Source organism: Talpa europaea (assembly GCF_964194135.1).
Source record: "Talpa europaea genome assembly, chromosome: 2".
Classification (NCBI taxonomy): domain Eukaryota; kingdom Metazoa; phylum Chordata; class Mammalia; order Eulipotyphla; family Talpidae; genus Talpa; species Talpa europaea.
In genome coordinates this window covers 80,539,029-80,564,298 of record NC_140068.1, presented here as the reverse complement: position 1 = coordinate 80,564,298, position 25,270 = coordinate 80,539,029, and the positions used below count along the sequence as shown (strand labels likewise).

The 25,270-nt window shown below is 39.7% G+C and overlaps 1 protein-coding gene and 1 pseudogene across 2 annotated transcripts; one reads left to right on the top strand and one right to left on the bottom strand.

The window, feature by feature from the left end:
- Positions 1–1,448: 1,448 nt before the first annotated feature.
- On the bottom strand, positions 1,449–16,061 carry LOC311187437 (glutathione S-transferase-like; the record flags this gene model as incomplete). The annotated part of the gene is made up of 6 exons (XM_084258839.1): positions 1,449–1,619; positions 3,861–3,992; positions 7,518–7,659; positions 10,489–10,621; positions 12,147–12,198; positions 15,975–16,061. The coding sequence occupies 6 exons, from the start codon at positions 16,059–16,061 to the stop codon at positions 1,449–1,451; spliced, it is 717 nt and encodes a 238-aa protein (XP_084114965.1).
- Positions 16,062–23,671: 7,610 nt separating this feature from the next.
- LOC311167458 (small ribosomal subunit protein uS12-like) lies at positions 23,672–24,103 on the top strand (annotated as a pseudogene). The gene has a single exon. The product of its transcript is annotated as a small ribosomal subunit protein uS12-like (transcript).
- The last annotated feature ends 1,167 nt before the right edge of the window (positions 24,104–25,270 follow it).

Sequence of the window (25,270 nt, the reverse complement as noted above, 5' to 3'; positions counted from 1 at the left end):
TTGAGAAGAAGGAATATTTAAGTTCAAACTCTTTCTCAGATGTTGATACTTTATCATTCTGAAACAAAAATGACTATTTCAAATCACTGCTTTATTTTAAGCATTATTATAATTTTTAATATCCAAGACTGAACACCAAGGATCTGAGTCCCAGCCCAGTTTCTTCATGGACTGGTTGTGTGCTCTTTGGAAGGTCACTTCCTCTCTCTGGGACTCAGTTTCTCATCCTTAAGGAGGAATTTGAACTACATAATTGACAAGACCCCTTAGAACTCTTAAAACTCTGCAGTTTTGGTATGTTTGCTCTGTACAGTGGTATCTGATTTCAAACCCTTTCTTTTTCTTTTTTTAAAGATTTATTTATTTATGCATACAAGAGCTAGAGTACAGGCCAGAGATGCAGGGGGTGAGAGGATTCACCAGAGACAGAGCGGGGAATAGAACAGGCAGATTGACTGAAATACACTGCTGAGGGGAGCAGCGGGCGAGACAGGAGAGGTCTGCTGCGCCATGTGGGTAGCTCCCTGGCCAGCTGGGGATTGATTTCATGCTGCAGAGGCTGCAGATTGCTTCATAGTGCAGTGCTTAACCCCTTGTGCCACCAGAGAAGCTCCTCAAACTCTTTCTTTAAAAGAACTGGTGGGTAGAGCTCCCTACTGATAATAGCAGGGTTAATGTGCTGTGTTCAGTTACCTTTCCCAATGGACTTTCAAAGGGTTGTTAAACTTCCAGTGATAAGTAATTCAATTATAGGAAGAAAGAAAAAACAGAAACCAACTAGTTTAACCAAATAGGAAACCCAGACAAAAATACTTAGCTATACCAAAGAGGTGTGTTACCACCTGGAGGCTGTGTGTTACCATGCAGGCTGTGTGTTAACACGCAGGCTGGAGAAAGAAGCTGTCTTCAGAGTGTTCTACATGCCTGCTGACTGTCAGCAGTGATTAAGAACCTTCAGATTCAGATCAACAACTTTTACTTAAACTATGATTATGATACTAAAATAGAAACTAATTGTGACCTAGATCAGAGAAGTAAAAACTATATTTGTAAAATACTGAAGTGATCAAAAGTTTCAGAAGCTAATTTGAAGCTATGTTATATGTCCTAAACTTTTCCCAAAAGGTGGTGGAAGTGGGTATTGTGACATATGTGTGGATTTGTTTTTTTATAAGAAATTCTTGACCTCCATTGCTTTCTTATGATTTTATTCTTTTGCAATAAGTAGAATGCAGAAGAATTCTTATTTAGATAAATTAGTATCTTACTGTTTTATGGATAACAGAAGGGGTTTTCTGATTTGATAGTTTGATCAACTATCAACTGTTTGATAGTTTATCTTCCTATGCCTTTTGTTACTTTATTTAAATAGCCTCATGATATCTTTCTGGGTAGCTCTGTAAGTGTGAAGTGAAACATTTATTGAGTTCTTGAGAACTCTCCAATTATTAATACTCAGCTACTACAGTGCCCATGTTTTTAAGAAACATGCCATGATCAAATTTGAATATATTCTTCACAGTCTTAATGGAATCTTCATCCAGTGGAGGCTTCCTCTGACTGCCAGCCTGGATAAATTTGTTAATTGTAGGAATGTTACTGATTCTTGCCTTGAATACCTAAAATGAAAAAGTATGGTATCCATGAGAAAAAAATATATAGAAAATAAAATATAAATGAAGTACATTTTTACATATGAGAAAAAAATTAAAATTTATAATCCCCATTGCTGGCAGCATTCAAGTGATGCTACTCTTGTAATGTTTTTCAAGAAGCAAAAATGTACATAGGCTGTGAATAAGCAAACCTATTTTTAAGATTATATTCTAGTAATATAATCCTAAATGTGGCAAAATTCATACCCATGAAGATGCCGTTGGAACATTCCAGAGTATCCTGATATATAACTAATGAAGAAAAATCCACATTTTTCTTAAAAGCTTTTTTTTCATATTATGTAATATTTGAAAACATAACTAAGTGATGGCTTAAAATTCCGTCCAATGGATATGTCTATTTATGTAGACATTTCTTAGGTATTGAATATTCAGCTTGTTTATGATTTTTACTTAAGGCTATTGTGATCACAAGTAGACTGTTACTTAATTGTGGAAAAACTTTAAAATACCATAGGACTTTCTAAATAAGATGTACAGATGAGCAGCAGGTACATGAAAAGCTGCCCAGTGTCACCAAACATCAGGGAAATAAATCAAAACCACCATAAGATTTTGCCTCACACCTAATACAGGGCTATTATCAAAAAGACAAGAAATAACAAATGTTGGTAAGGATGTGGAGAAATAAGAACCTTTGCCCTCCTGGGGGAAATGTAAATTGGTCACTATGGAAAGCAGTAATGAGACGCTTCGAAAATGATCCAGTGTCTGATCTTGGAATTCTTATTCTGGGTACTTATCCAAAGGAAATGAAAATACTAACCTGAAAAGATACATGCACCCCCATGTTCATCACAGCATTATTTACAATAGCGAAGACATGGTAACAGTCTAAATGTCAATCAATGAATGAATGGATAAAGAAAATATAGATACACAGTAGAATATTTTTCAAGCTTTAAGGAAGAAACTTGTCATTTGCAAGAACATGTATGGACCTTGAGAGCATTATGCTGAGTGAAATAAGACAAAGACAAATATATAATCTCACTGATGTGTGGCATCTAAAAACACCCCTCACCCATCTCTGTCTCCCCAAGAACCTAAACTCATAACGGACAGGTGGTTGCCAGAGAAGGGAATGGGAGATTGGGCAAAATGGGGAGAAAAGGCTTACCAACACTTGTTATTTCTTGTTTGAGAATGTACAAAGTGCCAATAATAAAATAAGTCTTGAGAATGCAATATATAGCACAGTGACTACTAAGACTGTGTTGTATATTTGAAAGGACTCAGAGTATATCTTAAAAGTTCTTTCCACAAGAAAAAAAATTGTAGCTATGTGTGGTGATGGATGTTAACTAGACTTATGATGGTGGTCATTTCACAAATTATGCAAATATCAAATATGTTGTACATCTGCAACTAAAAAATGTAATGTTTTATATCAATTATATCTCAATTTTGAAAAATACTCCAAAAATAAACTACATTTGTATAAAAGTAAGGCAGAAATTAAATACCAAAACATGCTTACAATGTATCTTGAAGTAGAAAAATTGAGACCACAAAATTATCATGATGCAAGTTTTAAGTACTTTAAAAAAGCATATTTTTAAAAATTTATAAAGGAATCCACCAACATAGTGGTGTTTTGGAAATGCAGGCCAGGGCATCAGACCCAGTCCTGTCTCCTTCTCACAGTGTAACCTCTGGAAAGTTATTTAACAGTTCTGAGTCTTCTGTCTACTTTGAGGAGGTAATAAATGAAGGAATGTTTATGCAGTGCTTGGTATAAAGCTGAGTATATAATAAGAGTGTAGTGATGGTATGGTAGGTGTTATATAATGGCTATGCTAGCATGAGAGCTAAATCTTAAGTGTTTTCTTTCCCCTCAAATTATCTAGACCACTTTTATTGGGATCCTACTGCATTCCAGGCAAAGCCTTTGAGACTAACTCCCGCAAGAAATTGGCTTCAGATCCCCAACCTGCCCAGGTAATCCTCATATGCTTTCCCATATTTTATTTTTCAATTTACCACATTATATTGAGGTTGTCTATGTGCTTGTCTCCCCCACTAGGTGTGTTCTTTGAGGGCTTTGTACCTCTAGTGTAGAGGTACATAAAGAAGGCATAAAGAAGCTAACAGGTTCCCAAATGATGAATAAATGAACAAGTAAACAAATGACAGAAATTCGTTTCTCCCCGCAGTTCTTGGGAGTTACCTGGATAGCATTACCTGTAGCAAAGGGAAACCTGAGAGGACACTGGGTTCACACTCTTCAGCCATTAAGATGACTTCGAGGAGCTGTATATCAGCCCAGCTCAGCCGATTACCCACAAGAAAATCTTGCCCATGGTCCCTTAGCGCCTATATGATAATTGAGAAGAAGATAGAGAATTTAGGGATATTCCTAGTATATAATTCAAAGTCAGCATGCTTTTGCAAAAAGATATGTGGTTCTTAATCTATTTTTGGCCACTGGCCAGCTGTGAGAGCCTGAATAAATCTCATCTCTCTGGGGGCTGCAATTTGTTCACCTGAAAGAGATGAAGGAGCTTAAATCCTCACAATTTCTGAACACTGGACATAACCTAATCTCATATGTCTTCTTTTCATTTCATCTCCTGTCCCTACTCTAACCCTTTAGAGAGTGATTTTACCACCATATCCTGGAGCAGTGGTTCTTCGAGGTCTGCGATATTCTTTCTGTCTGCTATCTTGGCATGGGTTCCTTATGTATGCTGCTCCTTTGTAGACAAAAACATTCTCACAAAACACAAAACTCACTTTCATCAGCATTTTCCTTCTATTAGTATGTATGAACCACTGCAGTCAAAATCAGATGAATACAAAATGAAAGTTTGGAGTAAGAGGTCACTAAGGTATATTTGAGTCCTAAAACTCTGATTTTATGATCCTTGGGCATTGGGGCTAGGAATGAAAGATGTGTGGGTACAGGTTCTGTTATCAGTTGTATGATATTGAACAAGTGATTTGTTTTTTAAGTTCTTTAGATGCCTTATCTGGAAGATGGGAATAGCAGTAGCACCTCATTCCCAGAGTTATAAAGATTAGATGGAATCTTGCATGTAGATGCATAGCACAGTGCTTGGCACTTAGCAAGCATCGTTAGTTGTCAGGATTGACACTGTTGTTAACAGTGGTGTCATCTCTGATATTTTTAAACATGAGAGAACTTCCTCTACTTTATAGTATTCCACAAGAAAAACTTTAGTCAAAACCAAACCAAAACAAACCCTAAACGTTGGATTGTGACACAGAGGCTACCAGCGTGAGTTGGGAGAGTAGAGAGCAGTTTGCAGAGGGAGTCCAATGCACTATGGCAGTGACTATGGGGGCCTTGGTGGCGGGTATGGTATGGAGACATGCACCTGAAGAGGTGTGATCCTGTATCTCTAAATCACATACGGTGTGGTCAACTGATGTCATCTCAAAGATATTGGGGTGTCAGAAAAGTCATGATGCATTTTTGCTTGAAAAACATAAAAAAAATACTTCATGACTTTTCCAACAACCCAAATAAATACAAATAAATAGTATACAAACAAAGGCTGCGAAACAAATATCTCATTTACTGGATACCAAAAAACAGATAATGTAATATACACTGTTAAGAGAAAGGTGTTAAGAAGTGCACTCTTGGGCCTCCCCTGATGGCGCAGTGGTTGAGCGCTGGGCTTTGAAGTTGCCCGCAGCCTCTCCAGTGCCAGTTCGATCCCCGGCCACCAGTGAGGGTCCCACATGGCTCGCAGACCTCTCCTGCCATGCCCGCTGCTCCCCTCAGCAGTGTATTTTGTCAGTCTGCCTGTTCTGTTCCCCGCTCTGGCTCTGGTGAATTCTCTCTTTCTCCCGTGCTTCTGGCTATATCCAGTGCTTATATAAATAAATAAATAAATAAATCTTTTTTTAAAAAAAAGTGCACTCTTTACTCTTTGGAAAAATAAATCACTTCAGTCATTTTGAATTGTGGTGTTAAATTTCCCTCCCATTGTCAATATTCGCAAAATTCTAAGACAAAAATCTTCTAAATATCTGATCTTTTAATTACTTTTGAAAGAATGATAAGGACAGAGTCTAAAGTTAGACTGTTCACAGTTTGATTCATCTTCCATCTTGGACCAAGAGAACTAATAACTCACTAAAAGTTATTAAGGGGAAAGAACAGCCTAAGGAGTTAGAGTAGCTGTCATCTATGACAAATTCGTATAATGTGCATTACCTGACTGGGCTCTAAAATTGCTGATATGATAAATATATTGAAAAGTTATATATTAAATCATTCAACTAGAACCATTGTTTCTTAACCCAGAAGGACTGATTAAACCAGCATGACAGGAGGGGTTGGAAAACTCATCTGGTTCATTTTTTTAACAAACTATTATTTTTTTTATGATACTTTCTAGGTTTACTGATACAATGAATGCAGCTGGAGAATAAAAGCATTGATAACTAAAGCAATCATTCAGCTCTTGTGTTAGAGATGACACTGTTTTTTCTTAAAGCTCAAGATTTTTTTTTTAACTTTTTTTTAAGATTTATTTATTTATTTATACAAGCACTGGGTACAGTCAGAAGCGCAGGAGGAAGAGAAGAATTCACCAGAGCCAGAGTGGGGAGCAGAACAGACAGACTGACGAAGTACACTGCTGAGGGGAGCAGTGGGCACGGCAGGAGAGGTCTGTCGCACCATGTGGGACCCTCGTCGGCGGCCGGGGATCAAACCTGTGCTGCAGAGGCTGCGGGCAGCTTGCAGCCCAGCGCTCAACCGCTGCACCACCAGGGGAGGCCCTAAAGCTCAAGCTTTTAAAGATATTTTTATTTTTTTTATTATTTTTTTAAATAATAAATTTTATTTTTATATTCCCCATACAATTGCAACCCCCCCATTCTGACCCCAATCCCTCCCCTTCCGCCCCCCACCCCCCAAAAAGTGTCTCTGGTTCATAGTTTTTTGTTGATTTTGATTTTCACTTTCTTATAGTTATTCATTTTCCTGGTCCCTTATTTAAGTTTTCTAGATTCCTGCTATGAGTGAGACCATCCGGTATTTTTCTTTTTCTTTCTGGCTTATTTCGCTGAGCATGATCCCTTCCAGTGCCATCCATGTTGCTGCAAATTGCATGTGTTTATCTTTTTTGAATGCTGAGTAATATTCCATGGTGTATAAGTACCACATCTTCTTGATCCAGTCATCTATTTTTGGGCATTTGGGCTGTTTCCAAAGCTTAGCTATTGTAAATAGTGCTGCTATAAACATAGGTGTGCAGGTGTTCTTTGGAATTGATGTTTCTGTTGCGGGCAGCTTTGCAGCCCAGTGCTCAACCGCTGCACCACCAGAGGAGGCCCTAAAGCTCAAGCTTTTAAAGATATTTTTATTTTTTTTAAAGATATTTTTAACTATTAAAAATGCAGTGACAATGAAAAATGGTGTTTTTTTAAAACAATTTTTTCTCAACTCTTAGAATATTGCATAAAATTCTGCTAAGTCTTAAGAACTACCCTAAACCCTGTACTATAAAGTGTATTTTGGATTAATATCCATCCCATCCTCCATCTCAGCTCTCTAAGTAATGTGGGATTTTTTCCACTTAGAATCCTCTTTTTGTAAGACCCTATTTTACTCCAGAACTAAATCAGGCAACTGAAATTTTAATAATACCAGAAATGCATGAAATCCTTAAAAATAGAAAATTCACAAAAATGGGGTAGAAGGAAGGCCTATTTGTTTTGTAACTACAACTGGGGGAGAATTTTGTTTTCGCAAAGTGTTTTGAGATCTTTCATTCACAAATTATGTTCTTTATTTTTAGTTTAGTTGATTTTTCTCCCGTTGATCCAAGTTCTAAAGCAGACCAGAAATTTATTGGTTACCTTCTCATAGACAGGGAAGAATCTTTCAGTGGCTCTTTCAAGAATATATTGAAGATTCATATCCTTTTCTTCAGGCAGAGAAAGTGGGAAGAACATAATCATGTCACTCAGGTCCTTCAAGCCTTCTACATACATGTCAATCCTAGAGAAAGGACAAAAATTTAAGAGTTCTAAGTAAAGGGAACTATCATTTCATGAACCAAATAAACCTTTTCAGTAGTACTTCAGTGTCATCTGCCTATTTATCAGGTTTTCCAGTGTACCGTTAACTTAAATCAGGTGTTTTTATTTGCATGCTGTTCTTTTGAGATATCAAGAAAGATCAGTTTAGGAGATAGGAAAATTATAGCATTCAAATATGTGATTAGATGTGTGTGAATATCAGCTATGTAACCCTAAAGCTAATTAAAAGACACATAAAATATTAGAAGAATACCAAAGTAATAAATTAGGCAGAGATCATAATTGGTTTTTAAATGCAGTAATAGTAAGATCATCCTTTTACCAGCGTCTGTCGGGGAAGAGGTACCTAAGGACCTCCACACTTCCAACAGCATCGCCATCTGCAATTTTAAGTTCTAGAACTTAGAACAGATAGCACAAGATAACCCACAAGTTCTCACCTACCACCAGCCACAACTCTGAATGGAAAGAAGGGTATCATGTTAAACAAGGCACCATGGCGTAGTAAAAAGACCATCTGAACAATGGAAAACCTCTGTCCTTTCCACGCTGTGTCACTTAACCTTTTTGAACCATAGTTCCTTTTGCTTTAACCTATCATAGCAATGGGTGACTTGAAGATATCCTCACATTCTTTGCAACTCCTGCCACTAAGAATCCACTCTCCTCTAGTATCTGAGTGGACCTTGGGGGCTTGCTTGACCAATAGAATATGGGGAAGTAAAGTTCTGAGACTTCAAGGCAAGGTCCTACGAAGCCTTACAGCTTCCACCTGGCCCTCTCCCACGTTAGCTCTAAGGGAAGCTAGACACGTGGAAAAGTTATGTGGAAGAGAGATACCCAGGTAGGTCCAGCTCTCCAAACCCAGGTGCCAGATATATGAGAGACTTTGAGCTGATCCTTGTCAACCCACAGAACTGAAAGAGATAATGTCTGTAAATAGCTTTCTGGGCATTAGGTTTGTTGTGGGATTATGTACTTGAAAGATTTAAAATATAAAGTGTCTAACAAAAAAGACTTTTACAATGATATGTCAGTGAAGGTGCCATGTATAACAATTCATTTTGAATTTATAAATATTAGTTCTGTAAAGGATAAACTACAAAACCATTTTTCATTAAAAGGAAACAGAGTTCAAGAAATGACTGCATTCAGGTCTGGAATAAGGGATGTACAGGATTTATCTGGATCATCTTGATACGCCAGATAATGAGGAAGCTATCAGAGACCACTAGGGTAAGTCAAAAATTCCAAAGAGCCACTTGGCCACTTGCCAAAATAGGACAATGTGAACGTAAGTTAGAATAACAGTGGAAGTAAATTGGAACATTAAAGATGTTTCATTGGTGACTTCATATTGATAATAAAACCAACACAGGAGACTACAGGTGTGCCAAGTCATCATTGGAAAATTGGTAAAGGTTTATCATGTGTTTCCTTTATGGCACCCAGGCAACCAGACTGTAGATGAAGGGACGTTTCCTTTAGAGTAATTGTCTAGATAATAGAATAGTCTAGAAGGAATGGGGCCTCCCCTGGTGGCGCAGCAGTTGAGCGCTGGGCTGCGAAGCTGCCCGCAGCCTCTGCAGCGCCGGTTCAATCCCCGGCCACCAGCGAGGGTCCCACATGGCGCGCAGACCTCTCCTGCCACGCCTGCTGCTCCCCTCAGCAGTGTACTTCATCCGTCTGCCTGTCCTGTTCCCAGGTCTGGTGAATTCTCTCACCCTCCTGTGCTTCTGACTGTACCCAGTGCTTGTATAAATAAATAAATCTTTAAAAAAAAATAGTCTAGAAGGAATGACAGCATTGAACACGAATGGCTACTATATCATAAAGGACAGACAAGCAGACGTTTTGTGCTTCCTAATATAGGACCACTCAATACCTATGAAGTAGTCTTGACAAAGCAACTAGAACTTGAGTCAGGTAAAATCTCTGCATCCAACTATCCCTGATTGCAGGGATGTAATCAGCAGAAATTGGACAGACTCTCAAAAGCAAGAGAAAGCTCACATTGAGTTTTAAAAATAAAAGATCAATTTTTAAAACTTTAGTAAATTTCTTAAAGCTATTTCTAAAAATAAATATTTTTAAAATAAAACAACTTAAGCAATGAGAATTTATTTAAAACACTTCACTTAGTGAATCAGGTCCGATGCTTGTTGCTCGCCTGCTATTGATTTTCTAATTCTGTGCAGTAATTTACAGTTAAAGGTTGCTCTTTTAAACTCCAGGTAAGACAAAACTTTTACTTTGCTGGCTTGTAGACAGGTCTGCCCCTGTAAAAGGATTGCTGTGTGCATATGAGAATTAACTAATACATGGGAAACTGAGTGGGTTATCCGCTATGACCAGACACTAATGAGGTGGTTTCCAAAGGTCATTTCAGGATCAGTGTCCCAAGTTTTAAGTCTGTGATTTACTTACTCTGTGTGCTATTCCCACCTAGTGGAGGCAAACAGATCCCCAGAAAGCCACAGATTTCAAAAACCAAATTCTGTACACGAGAGCTAATGGCTTAACACTAAATATAAACCAGAAAATAAAGAAGCATTGTAGTTGATCATGAATTGATCCTGTTGAAGGTAGATGTTGGGTGCATTGGGTTTATTCTATTCTTGTGCCTTTGATATATGTTAGATTTTTTTTCCATAATAGAAAGTTAAATAAACAAGCATTTTCTGTTATCCAGTGAGGATCTAGACAATGTATGACTCTGCTTTCAAGCCTAAAGGACAGGTTTTCTTTTTAAAAATACTTTGTTCTAAGTTAGAAGTGATAACTGTACCAGGCTTGTTCCTTCAGATTCTGTCCATACAGGTCATACTTTGCAGCTATGTATCTTAGGATGGCTCTCGTTTCTACTAAATTCATCCCGTCAATTTCCACCATGGGCACTTGTTCATACATCAGGGTTCCACCTGAGAGCATACAAAGGAAGCTGGATTATTTCCTGTCCCTGATAGTAGTAACTGTTCTTTAACTCTAAAGGTAATATAAAATGGGGCTATGTAATCAAATAAAATATTCAAAATAATATGTACTAAGATGAAACTATGCATTCATAGGAAAATGTGTCAGACATGATCACATGATCTGGGAGATACAGAAGCTTTTGGGCAAGGATTCCTTTTCCTTCTCACTTTCCATCCCTATGACCAATCCACTACTTTAACCTCTGACCTCAGAACTGTTCATTCTGCCCCCAGATGGCCACTTCTTTCCTACCCCCTGCACACTGCCTGTTGTTTCCTGGAATCCTAAGACTCTGCTTAACCCTTTCCATTATTCTTCATTTCTTGTAAGAGAGTATTTAACCTCAGCCTCCTGTAATTCAAAGTGCTCCTTGAAATTTGCCTTTTTATTCCTTCTACATTATTTGTCCTCACGACTCTCCTACATGATTGACTGTGCCCTTTCCCTCCCTTCTGCCCCCCAGAACCCCAGCCATCTCCCATTTGGGTGACAGCTTGTTTGGGCCTTGCTTTTTCAATCTTCCAAGGAATCGGGCCTCCCTGGTGGCGCAGCGGTTGAGCGCTGGGTTGCGAAGCTGCCCACAACCTCTGCAGTGCCGGTTCGATCCCTGGCCCCGGGTGAGGGTCCCACATGGTGTGCAGACCTCTCCTGCTGCCCGCTGCTCCCCTTAGCAGTGTACTTTGTCAGTCTGCCTGCTCTGCTCTCCCCTCTGGCTCTGGTGAATTCTCTCACCCTCCCGTGCTTCTGACTGTACCCAGTACTTGTATAAATAAATAAATCTCAAAAAAAAAAAAAAATCTTCCAAGGAATCTTTGCATTAAGAAAAAAATAGTCATGGTTTCATTAAAAAGAATGCATATTCTCTCTCTCTCTCTCTCTCTCTCCCCCTCCCTCAGAAGAGCAATAGTAAAGCTAGCTCTGTGATTTCCCCTCTTAGCCCCTTCAATTGACCTTGTTCTTTTTCCATCATTTCCCATTTCTTTGGACAGAGTTCATGCAAGAAAACCTGGCTTTTCTGCCCTTGCAACCAGGTTAAACTGTACAGTCTCTGCTCCCTAATCACATGAGTCAGGGTCCAGATGGGAGACACAACTGACAGAACCATGCTATTTACTTTAGCAGGAAGAATTTAACATAAAGAAGTTAGTTAGGCCCTAGAGAACTGAAAGGCAGCAAAAGAACAGTGCTGTGCCATGAAGAAAGGTGGACCGCATACCCGGGCTTTGGACACAGGTATGGAGGGGCTGAATCAGCACAGCTTAGAGGCTGGGAGGTCAGCCTGGTTGGAGCTTTTGTGCTTACTGCAAGACATGAGTGACTCCTTCCTCACGCAGAGATAAGACAATACCTTCCCCACAGCTGTCACTGCTCTTATGTAGCATGTGTGTGTGTATGCCTTTCATAGTAGTGCAGAGACGAGCTCATTCTTGGCCTAAGGCAACAACATGAGTGACCAGGCTTTTACCTCACCTTGAATTAATTTCTCAAATTCTTCCCGTGTTTCGAAAAGTTCTTCCTCAAACTAAAGAATGAGAGAATACAAGAATACGTTTCTGTTAGTAGTTTATTATTATTGCTGTAAGTATCATGCAAGAGGAGTTAAACCACCAATTAAATCGACATGTCAAGCAGTTACTGGATCTTGGCTGCCTTTTCTGCATCCTGCAAAACTAAGGAGGTGTTCACATAAAACCAAAGCAAAGGGTTTACTGTATTTAACTGAGCTTATACTGTTGGGTAGCTATAGCCTGCCATGTAAACGTTTACACTTTAATGTAGACTACCCCCTTAATTAGCTCAGACTTATTGCTAACCTTCTTCTGATTTCAATTTATTAATGTGTGAAAATGAGGCTGATACCTGCTCCCAGTGGTGATAGTTGAATGACATCATATAAGATAAGACGAGCTCACAGGCTGGGCTCAACAATAACCATTGTGTTCTTTTTCCTCAAACTTTCACTTAGGTAGTGTTTGTTATCCCTTATTTCCAGTGTTTAAAAAACACTCAAATGTTTGACCATTCCACTGTACATTCTCTGTTTAAACCCAAGAGGCTTAGAGACAGATTAAGTTGCAGCAAATCTCAAAAATGACTTGATAACAATTTGACAATAGACCTGAATGAACTCAAAACACCCTTTGTTGCATTAATTAAGGAAACCAGTATAGATTATTTCTAGTTGCTTCCAGAAAGATGTCTTGTCTGGTTTTCAGTTTTATTTTTAGAGTATTACCAATTAACCTGACGCTTTCTCTTCAAAATGGCTCAGCAGACCTCTCCTAACTCGCCCGCTGCTCCCCTCAGCAGTGTATTATTTTCAGTCAGTCTGCCTGTTCTGTTCCCCACTCTGTCTCTGGTGAATCCTGTCACTCCCCACATGTCTGGCCTGTACCCCAGTTCTTGTATGCATAAATAAATAAATCTTTAAAAAAAATACACCCCCAAATTGAGCTCATTTTACACAATGCAAATTGAATATAAAATTTAAACATGATGAGTTTTTCTGTGTTATTTTATATCATGATTAGAGATGTAAAAACCCAACACAGAACTGAAAGTATTATTTTCCCCAAAGATTCTATTCTACAACCTATACTATAGAGCAATTTTTAAATTTAAACTTTAACATTTGAAGTAACAAAAAAAAGAAAAGATAGCTATATAAGGAGTCACTGGACATAATTCCTGATACTTAGTGTTAAATAGTGTTAAGTTGAGGTGTTCAATCACTCTCAGTCGTAAACCCAGAAGACCAGCATTAACTAAACTCTCAGATCTAATAGCAAGAAATGCTTCAGTCTCTAGGCAATTCTGCCATTTTTACAAGACAAAAATGTATGTAAAGATGCAAAAATCTTTACCTCCCTTTATTCACTTAAGACTATTTTCAATGTTATTGTACAAGTTACAGAAACTCATTTTAGAAAGATTAGAAAATACAGATAAGCATAAAAAAAACCTTGTTACAGGCTTCCCTGATGACCTAGAGGTTAAGGCTCAGCACTATCACTGCTATGAGTTTGATCCCCAACCAGGGAGGTGACCCACCGGGTGCAGCAGACCTCTTCTGTCTCACCCACTGCTCCTTCAGCAGTGTATTTCAGTCGATCCATCTTATCTGCTTTCCACTCTGTCTCTGGTGAATCTTCTCACCCTACCATGCCCTCCCTGTACCTGTGGCCTATACCCCACTTCTTTTATGCAAAAAAACCCCCAAAAAAACACCTTTTATACTTATTAGACTTTCTCTCAAAACCAGAAGTGGTTTAGCAACATATTTTTTTCTTTATGACAATGCCTCGGTGAGCAGAGTCACAGCAATCAGAAGATAGATATGGGATCCTTACTACTTTTTTTTTTTTAAGATTTATTTATACAAGAACTGGGGAACAGGTCAGAGGTGCAGGAGGGTGAGAGGATTCACCAGAGACAGAGCTGGGAGCAGGACAGGAAGATGATGGAAAACACTGCTGAGGGGAGCAGCGGTCGAGACAGGAGAGGTCTCCTGCACCATGTGGGTATATCCCTGTCCGGCCAGGAATTGAACCCCTACTGCAGAGGCTGAGGACAGCTTCACAGCGCAGTGCTCAACCCGCTGCGCCAACGGGGAGGCCCCCCTTACTACCTTTTTTTTTTCAAGATTTATTTATTTATACAAGAACTGGAGCACAGTCAGAGGCGTGGGAGGGTAAGAGAATTCACCAGAGACAGAGCAGGCAGCAGAACAGGCAGATTGGCTGAAATACACTGTTATGGGGAGCAGCGGGCAAGACAGGAGAGGTCTGCTGTGCCATGTGAGTTTCTCCCTTGCCAGCTGGGAATCGAACCCATACTGCAGAGGTTGTGGACAGCTTTACAGCGCAGCGTTCAACCCGCTGCGCCACTAGGGAGGCCCCCGCCTTACTACTTTGAAAAAGAATCTCTATGTGAGGGTTTTGGGTGTGGGTGTGGGGGTGGGTCTTTTCTTTTCCTCTTCTCCAAGCCTGCTCAACAGCATCCAACACTAAGTGCAGTCTCTCCACTACCTCTTACTCTGCTGTGTTCCAAAAGACATTCTTGGTTCACAGAGAGAGGTGATTCTCCTCCCCCCTCTCATTTTCATAAGGGAAAAAAAGGCAACAGCTGACATTATAATATTGCAGCTCTTCTTTTTCAAGCCTATATTTGATACTTAAGGAAAGCAGTCCCTCAGCAAAAGAATGGAAGAACCAGGGCCAGAATCCCTCAAATTTCTATCTTTGTAAATATATATAATTAGTATTGAAATAATTTTTAAAGTAACAAGCCAGTTACCGAATTGATACCAAATATGAGAATATTTGAGATATCAGGGATAACCAAAGTTTAAAACAAAGCTTCCTCCATAGTATTTTCTTCTCAATCTAAAGATTACCTGTGACTTTTATGAAGTGTGAGATTTTTTAAAGCATATTTTTATGATTTCAGTTTCTCCTGTCTGGAACTTCAGGGCAACTTTGACTGTCTGGTTTGGCCAGATGCCAAGTGCTCAGAGCGTGGAGCCCAATCTCAAGCCCCAATAAGGGTGTTTAAACCCCCACGGCCCCCCGGGGGAAGAATTGGCAGCTGCAATCCTGCAGGTGCCCAGGCTCTGGGTGTACACATGGGGCGCAGCAAAATTCAGATGTAACCTGAGGGAATTTCTGTAGCTATAGATTGAGTTTCACCAGGTGGTACAGAAACGGTTTCCCACCTGAACTTAAAATAATAATATATTTTCTTCCATCCTGTACTGAAAGGCTTATGGTGTGAGACGTCATGTTAGGTGCTGCTGGGACTCCAGAGACACTGAGCACAGCCATTCCAGCAGAAGTGCACGCGCTAGCCATGGCTATCTAACTGTGAAGATATGCTATGGCTCACAGAAAAAGGAAAATTTGGGCACAGAAGGTGGATATTGACTATAGAATTTTCTTCTAACCACTGACAAGCTAGGACGATGCCCACCCTGAATGTACAGTATGTGTTATCAGAGGATCCAAGGAAGAGCCACATGGGACTCAGAAAGCAGATTTCATTTTTTTCTGTTTTGAGAACAGTCCTTCCATCTCCTTCCCCACAGTCCTCCTTTCCTCTTCCTTTCCTCCTCGAACATTGTTTGCATCACCTTGGAACAACAACCGGTTACCACAGTGTTTGGGCACTTAATTAAACGAACTAACATTCATGCGTAGTCCAACATTTAAGCTGCTTTTTGTTCAGGAATCATGCAGAGTGTTCTACAGTGTCCCCAGTGACTTCAAAATGAAAATACTGGGAACAAATCCAGCATCTTACCTCCACTCCTGCTGCAGCCAGGAGCCATCGGATGGTTTCCATTCTGCCTCTTCCGTTGAAGTAGTGAAGCTTGGGTTTCCCTGCCATGCTTCAGGATTCCTGAAAATTAACATAGAGACTGCCACGGACAGCCAGACAGCTGATGAGGTTCTCTGCTATCAATGAAGACTCGGAGTCTAAATGAATTTGCAACAGGGGGAGGCTGGGGAGAGAGCCATCGAGAGAAGCTCTGCCTTTCACTCACCCAACCCAAGTTTTTATTAAAGATATGAATAAAGGAACAAGAAAATAGCACACAATTGTGTTTTTGCTAAAAACAGGTTAATAAGCTATTGCTGAAAACAAGTTTTTCTGATTAGTAGGGAACTTGCACTTAAGCTAGTATATCCTCAGAGAACAGGAGTCAATTCTGGAAAGAATTTCTGTTTGCAGAACTTCTAAAAGTCCCAGGACTCTGTATGCAAAATGAACAGGTACTCAGAAAATTCCAGCTCCCTTTTGGACAGCGGGATGCCCATGAGAGACTAAGACTCCTATGGAGAGGGAGGCGAGGGGAGAAGGAAAAGAGGAAAACAGAAGCTTAGAGGTTGACCAGAAAGCTTAGACTCACAACTTATGGCCAGATTCAAAGCTGTCCCTTCACTCTAAGGCCACTGGTGTTCCCACTATTCCTCACAGATGGATCTTATCTTCAGAAATTAGTATTCTAAAAACCTAACTAAGCAACAACTACATTGAAAAAAAAAAAGAGAGAGAGAGAAAGAAAGAAGACTAGATTGTGCAAACCAGATAGGATAGGATGAAAAGTAAGACTGACCAGCGACTCCTTATGTGGCAGGTGGCAAGTTTTCAGCATTCTAGTCTTTTCTTTTTATCTGTACAGATTCTCCTCTCCCCTCCTCCCAAGGCAAGTCTAGACTGGCAAAACTGGGTGAGATTAGGGGAGGTTGAGTTTTTTAATCTTCCAAATTAATTTCAGTATTTTAATTGTGGCGTTCTCTAAAACCTAGAAGCTTCATTCTAGAGGATTTGAATGACTCATTGGGATTTAAAGCAAAACTGCACACTTAGCAAAATCAGTCTTTTCACACATTCTTTTTCCTCTGAAAATGAGAAAATCTTTCTGAAAACATAACCCATGCTTGTTTTGAAGAATGTAAAGTAGTACAGAAATTTATTTATTTATTTATTTATTTATTAATAATAAATTTTATTTTTATATTCCCCATACAATTGCAACCCCCTTATTTTGACCCCAATCCCTCCCCTCCCGCCCTCTACCCCCCATAGAGTGTCTCTGGTTCATAGTTATTTGTTGATTTTGATTTTCACTTTTTTATAGTTATTCATTTTCCTGGTCCCTTATTTAAGTTTTCTAGATTCCTGCTATGAGTGAGACCATCCGGTATTTTTCTTTTTCTTTCTGGCTTATTTCGCTGAGCATGATCCCTTCCCGCGCCATCCATGTTGCTGCAAATTGCATGTGTTTATCTTTTTTGAATGCTGAGTAATATTCCATGGTATATATGTACCACATCTTCTTTTTTTTTTTTTTAAAGATTTATTTATTTATTTATACAAGCACTGGGTACAGTCAGAAGTGCGGGAGGGTGAGAGAATTCACCAGAGCCAGAGCAGGGAGCAGAGCAGGCAGAAGGACCGAAGTACACTGCTGAGGGGAGCAGCGGGCGGCAGGAGAAGTCTGCGCGCCATGTGGGACCCTCCTCCGGTGGCCGGGGAGCAGCCGGGGATCGAACCGGCGCCGCAGAGGCTGCGGGCAGCTTCACAACCCAGTGCTCAACCGCTGCGCCACCGGGGAGGCCCTGTACCACATCTTCTTGATCCAGTCATCTATTTTTGGGCATTTGGGTTGTTTCCAAAGCTTAGGTATTGTAAATAGTGCTGCTATAAACATAGGGGTGCAGGTGCTCTTTGGAATTGATGTTTCTGTGTCCTTTGGGTAAATACCTAGGAGTGGAATTGCTGGATCATATGGAAGCTCTATGTTTAGTAGGTCCAGAAATCTCCACACAGCTCTCCATAGTGGTTGGACCAGTTTGCACTCCCACCAACAGTGCAGAAGAGTTCCTTTTTCTCCACACCCTCGCCAACATTTGTTGTTACTAGTTTTTTTAATTTGTGCCATTCTCACTGGTGTAAGATGGTATCTCATGGTAGTTTTGATTTGCATTTCCCTGATTACAAGTGATGTTGAACATTTTTTCATGTGCTTGTTGGCCATTTGCATTTCCTCTTCAGAGAAGTTTCTTTTTAGCTCTTCTGGCCATTTTTTGACTGGATTATTTTCTTTGTTGTTGTTGAGTCTCATCAGTTCTTTGCAGATTTTTGTGATCAGTCCTTTATCATTAGTGTTGTGTGCAAAAATGTTCTTCCAGTTGGTGGGGTTTCCCTTTGTTTTTGTTATTGTCTCTTTTGCTGTGCAGAAGCTCTTTAATTTGATGTAGTCCCAGATGTTTATCTTTGCCTTCACTATCACTGCTTTGGGTGATGTGTCTGTAAAGATGTCTTTGATGTGAATATTACGTAGTGTTTCGCCTATATTTCCTTCTATGTATTTTATGGTTTCAGGTCTTATGTCTAGTTCTTTAATCCATTTTGAGTTGATTTTTGTGTATGGTATGAGGTAGTGGTCAAGCTTCATTCTTTTGCATGTAGCGACCCAGTTTTCCCAGCACCATTTATTGAATAAACTTTCTTTGCTCCAATGCATAGTCTTTGCTCCTTTGTCAAAGATTAGTTGACCATAAATCTGTGGATTTATTTCTGGATTTTCTATTCGATTCCATTGGTCTGTATGTCTGTTCTTGTTCCAATACCATGCAGTTTTGATGATTATGGCTTTGTAGTATAGTTTGAAGTCTGGGAGTGTGATGCCTCCATTCCCTTCTTTTTTTTTTCAGGAGAGCTTTGGCTGTTCGGGGTTTTAGAAATTTAAAGCCCATCCCCACTCCCTCCAGATAACTCATGAATCTTTGGGGCCAGGAAGGGGTAGATTTTTAGTGGGATGATAGACTCCGGACAGCCAAACGTACTGTCAGGTACCTGAAAAGGAATCCTTAAAGCACAGGGGTAGGGGTAGGGGTGGGAGTACCTTTAGAAAAAAAAACGGGGTGTCTTTCTGGCATGAATTTAGTGCCCAGCACACCACCTGGCTGGCTACTTTATAAACCAGCACTTACTTGTACACATTAAAAGCTTAGCAAAATAAATGCAGAGAAAAGGACAGGTGAAGAACATAAGCATTTTGGAAACCAGAATGAAAAAAAAACTTATCCAGGAAGACCAATGGTTTCTCAACCTTACATGGTACCTATTAGCATCATGTGAGAGGCTTGAGATGTGCAAATGCATGAGTGTGTGCTTGCATGTGATCTTGCACACGCACACACACACACACACACACAACCCCACCCCAGAGATTCTGATATAATTGATCTGGAATAGATCTGTGACATCAGTGTCCTTTAGAATACCTCCAGGTGATTCTTCTTGTTAATTTTCTTACATCATTGTTCATTTTAGTACCATTATTTGATTTCTCCCCTCATGTGTAATTCTCCCATGGCCATGGCACTTGTGACCATCATCATAGCTTCCTTCCTTGTTTTAACCCCTTTCCTTTCCCCTCTCCTGCTATACATCTCAGATTTATGATTTGCCTGCAAGTTTTGTCTTTTTCCTTTGTTCATTTTCCCTCTGTTTCCTCTATAAGTGAGACCATCTAATGTTTTTCTTTTTCCTTCTGACTTATTTTGCTTAGCATAAGCAAAATGTATGTATGTATGATGCTACAAATGGCATGAATTTATCTTTTTGATTGCTGAGTATTCTATCGTGTATATGTACCACATCTTCTTGATCCATTTGTCTGTTTTGGGGCATTTAGATTGTTTTCATGTCTTAATTATTGTAAATAGTGCTGCAATTAACAGGAGTGCAGGTCTCCCTTTGAATTAGTGTTTTTGTGTCCTTTGTATAGATTTGCAGGAATGGAATCACTGGATCATACAGTCACTCCATTTTTAGTATTTTGAGGCTCCTTCACGCAGCTTTCCATAGGAGCTGTGCCAGTTTGCATTCCCACCAGCAATGTGGGAGAGTTCCTTTTTCTCCACATCCTCACACCGGCATTTGTTGTTGCCAGATTTTTGTAATACGGGTCATTCTCACCAGTGTGAGGTCGTATCTCATTGTGGTTTTGATTGGAATTTCCCTGATTATAAGTGATGTTGAACTTTTTTTTATAAACCCATTGGCCATTTGCATTTCCTCTGGAGATGTGTCTTTATAGCTCTTCTGCCCGTTTTTTTGACTGAAAGGACTGTGGGGTACTAAGCCTCAGAGCTGCTGGAAGGTGATGGGCAGGTAAGGCTGTGTGCTAACAGGCAAGTGTGTTTAGAGGTTCAGCATATAGAACTAGGCTTGAATCCCAGTCTCACCCTCTATTCACTAAGAAGCTACTTAACCTTTGAAGGTCACTTTCTCTGTCTGGGAAATAGGAATGATCACATGAATTCCCACAGTATTAATGTGAACATTATTAAATGGGATAATAATCTCAAAGTGACATTCAGAGAATAAGCTTCCAAAAGCTGGCAGCTCTTCTTATGATTTAGGATAAAGACTTTTTTCTATGGGGATATTTATGCCCAAAGGTGATTATCTCTCTGTTTATGATTATGCTGGCCAAGCAGATTGTGCTTTGTGAACATTGTATAAGATGAATCAGCTTTGATGATATTCTCAGTAACTCTCCAGGTTAGAATGAGATCATGTTTGTGGGGCGTGGAGGAAAGAAGGTCTTCAATTTTTGCACAATGAATATCGTTGAGTTGTTCCAGTAATTAAACTAGGAATGACACTAATGGTATCCAATGCTTTTCTCATAATAGCCATGATTTATTGCACATTTGTGATAGACGACTCTTTAGCAATTAGACACTTATGAAATATCTGTCCTTTTCACAGTGTTGCTCTTTCTCCAAGAACTGCTTAGTCCTCCCCACTCACCACATAAGGTGCTGGGCTTCTGCCAACCTTGGTTGTACAACAGAACCCACCACCCCAAAGTCATGACTGCTTTGACCAGTCCATGAATCCCTCGGACTCAACTGAATCCCAGTCTGCTTTCATCCTAGGAATTTAGCATTGAGACTCTGAGGCAGCTCTGCAACAGGAACTGGAACAAACTTAGAAATTGGGAAAGAGTCATATGTTGTCACATAGAGTGAGGAACAGAGAAAACTAATTGGTAAAGAAAGCCAAGCCAAAGCAGTGGAGGATGAGAGCAAAGAGATTGGAAAGAGTACCAAGAAAGGTTCTCTCAGTATTTTCACTGTGTTGGTGTGGAAAATTCCTTGTGAATCGACTCTTCTGCAAGCTGGAAAGCAGGTTGTTCACAATGAGATCTACCAGCGCCTCCACACAGGAGTGAGCAGATCCTCATGTGTTGGGGTGCTCCCTTCTTCAAGGTTTCCCTCCATGTCTTAGTAGCTACTCCCTAAACAGTGATTGACAAAGGTAGGTGTGCACACCATCTGGACAGATACCTCTCCTACCGCTTACTACTCCTGTGTTGTTAGAGCCCAACATACTCCAAAGTCTGACAACTCTAATGCTTTTCAAATCATTTCTTTGTCTTCTTCAAGAATTACAACCCATCCCTCTTTGTAGGGTACATGAAAAACACCTGCATTCATGCATAACATGCCATGTACTTGGGTGGGATAATGTTTTGAGACCAACAAAGATTCCACACTCTATATCCCCACCCTATTCACCATATTTTCTTTGTATCTGTTGTCTCTTCCAATTAACTCTGAATTCAAAGATGCTATGACTTTGGAGTCAAATGCAAGCCTGCATTTTGAGTTTAAAAGAGTGTAATGTATATGCCATACTCTATCTATTGCTGCATAATAAATGACCCCAAAATTAGCCGCTTAAAACAGGAATTTAATTTTGCTCAAAATTCTGTTTTTTAGGAATTGGGAGGGGCTCAGCTTCACGGTTCTTGTCTGGGGTCTTCCCAGCTGTCTTAGATGCTGGCTGGGAAGGGAATCAAGGCTCCAGGGCCAAGTCTCCAAGAGAGCCCCCTCACACGGCAAGCAGTTGATGAGGTCTGTTGCCTGAGAACTCACCTGGGCTCTCAACTAAAGTATCTGCCCTTGGCCTCTCCATATCTCTCACACCTCACAGCATGGTGCTTGGATTCTAAGAGGAAGCATCTGAGACTGAGTGTTCCAGAAACAAAGCAGAAACTATAAGACTTCTTCTGATTTGCCTTCAAAAGTCACACAGTATTTCTGTTACCATATTCTATAGGTTTCAATTGAACCACATGGTCAGCCCAATCTCTCTTTGAGGGAGAAGTCAAAGAGGTTGCCAGCATTTTAATTTACTGCATGCCATAAATATATGATTTAGAAGAACTGGGGAAGAGTCTTGCTATCATCTATAGTTGAAGTAGAGGAAGAGAATTGGAGAGGGAATGAAGAGAATATGGGCATCCATGAGAGAAACCCTCCTCTTTATTCATAATAGCACAGTCAAACATGGGAAGAGGGAGTCAGCATGTTCATGTTCATCCCAGCACTAATTACAATGACCAAGCTATGGAAACAATCTAAGTGCCCAAGGACAGGAGTGGATAAAGAAGATGCAATATATATATGTATGTATATATATATATATATATATACACACCATGGAATACTCCTCAGAATACATTCTGTATTAAGTGCTGGATTTTTCCTTTTGCTTAAAGGAAAGTAATGACTTCTTAGACCAGAACACCAGACAGAATTCTGAGCAAATACTAATAGAATCATCATCTGCCAGCTGTTTCCAGCTCTTTCTTTTCATAATTACTTCCAAATCTACCTTTTACTGAAGGCAAGGAAAATCATTAAAACAAAGGCTCAATAGACTCTGAGAATGCTGATTATAGTTCTCTCCACCTGTTCACAAAAAGGAAGGGCTAGAAACAATTATTGTGTATTTATCTCATTCCAGGCAAAAGAACTTTGATAAGCAGACCAACCCACTAAGTAGCTAATTTCACATCTTTTAAGTGTGCCTAAGAAAAAGATCAAAGGATATAATCCATTGTTTAAACTATGAAGGAATAAAAGGAATTAAATAGCCCAGTAACTGCATGTCTTTTTTTTTTAAATCCTCAGCCTAACATTCTGGAATTTTATCTCCAGTCCTCTGGACATCCTGACTCCACTTTGCTTTGCTTGCTTATTGAAATTGAGCTTTACTAATGTAGATTCCTGGGTAATCTGAGAGAAAGAATAGCATTTTTCTCTCTATAACAGTCAATCTAGTAACCTAGCACACAGTGCATTTTCATGTGTCCTTGGGTATTGAATATATATTTTTTGGTTTATGGAAATCGTATGTCTTGCTTATGATGTAAAGTGAGCCTTGCTCTGCTCTCATAAAGATGCCATCTTGGAATATTTTGGTGTGATTTGGAAAGTTCTGAGCTTGGGTTTCCTTGTAGAAGGATCTCTTGGTGCTAGGAACTAACAGTGGGTACTTGGTACTAGCAGTGGAAAATGAGGTTTTGTAAAATAACTAGCTGGATATAGCCAGATAACCTAACAAGTTAATTTATTTAAACTTTTGCGTTGTATTTGGCTTTTGCGTTGGCTCTCGGCGCGGGCAGGATGGGCAAGTGTCGCGGTCTTCGTACTGCCAGGAAGCTCAGAAGCCACCAATGAGATCAAAAGTGGCATGATAAACAGTACAAAAAAGCCCATTTAGGTACTGCCCTAAAGGCCAATTCTTTCGGAGGCGCTTCCCAAGCCAAGGGAATTGTGCTGGAAAAAGTGGGAGTTGAAGCCAAACAGCCAAATTCTGCCATCCGGAAGTGTGTGAGAGTCCAGTTGATCAAAAACGGGAAAAAAATCACAGCCTTAGTACCCAATGATGGTAGTTTGAATTTTATTGAAGAAAATGATGAAGTTCTAGTTGCTGGATTTGGTTGCAAAGGTCATGCTGTCGGTGACATTCCTGGAGAGCACTTTAAGGTCGTCAAAGTAGCCAATGTGTCTCTTTTGGCCTTATACAAAGGCAAGAAGGAAAGACCAAGATCATAAGCTTCAATGGTGAAAAGATGGTAGCAATAAATTTTCACATGGTCAGAAAAAAAAATAAACTGTATTTGGGAAAATTAAAGCAAAATCAATTATTTCCTTAAGAATCTCAAAGACATGTTAATGTAATGATTTTATTTTTTACAAGATTTATTTATTTATGCATACAAGCACTGGGGTACAGGCCAGAGATGTGGGGAGGTGAGAGGATTCACCAGAGACAGAGCAGGGAACAGAACAGGCAGACTGACTGAAATACACTGCTGAAGGGAGCAGTGTGCAAGACAGGAGAGGTCTGCTGTGCCATGTGGGTAGCTCCCTGGCTGGGGATCAAACTCATGCTGCAGTGGCTGCTGACAGCTTCATAGGTTACGTCTTAACGCCTTGAGCCACCAGGGAGGCCCCAATGTAATGATTTTAAATGGTCAAATTTAAATCCTTAAACATGGAACTTTACAATTAAGTGCAATTCAGTCACTAAGCATTTAGTATGTTTTCTTCATATATGTGTGTGGAACTTACGTGTGAATACACAATTCCGTTCTTGTATTAGAAGCTACATTTCAAGAACACTTACAATTAAAATATTAATTTATAAAGCACAATATTTGAGGCCATTATTTCCACTATTACACAGATGCTTTTGCATTTGGCAAATTTAAACAGGAAGCTCCCTGACTATATTTAAAGATTGTGTTAAAATGTTTTGCTTCACATTTACCCCTTTAATGAGTTATACCTGGCAAGTAGTAGTCTCAGTTAAAATTATGAGTTTGCCTCTCCTATTTATGTCAGTACATTGTAATTCATATTTAGAATGAGTTATAAAGGGAAAGACTATTTCAAGATAAGAAGGAAAGGAGTGTAGAGTGTGGGACAGTGGTCCAGCCATTCTTGAGGATCATCCAAGTTACCCTACAAAATGCTGTATTCGCTGTCCAGTGTCAGACTCTGGAATGCTCCTGTGGTCTTCTTCATAAGTCAGAGCTCTGAGGAGGGAGAACTGTTGTTGGTAACTTGTTACTCATTTCTTGAAAACTCTGACTTTTATTTTTTTATATTTTTTTACATCATTGTTCATTTTTAAACAATATTTGCTTCCTTCCACCACCTCAAGTGTAGTCTCCCCATAGAGTTTCCTTCCCCAATGCACCCGTGCACCATCACCTC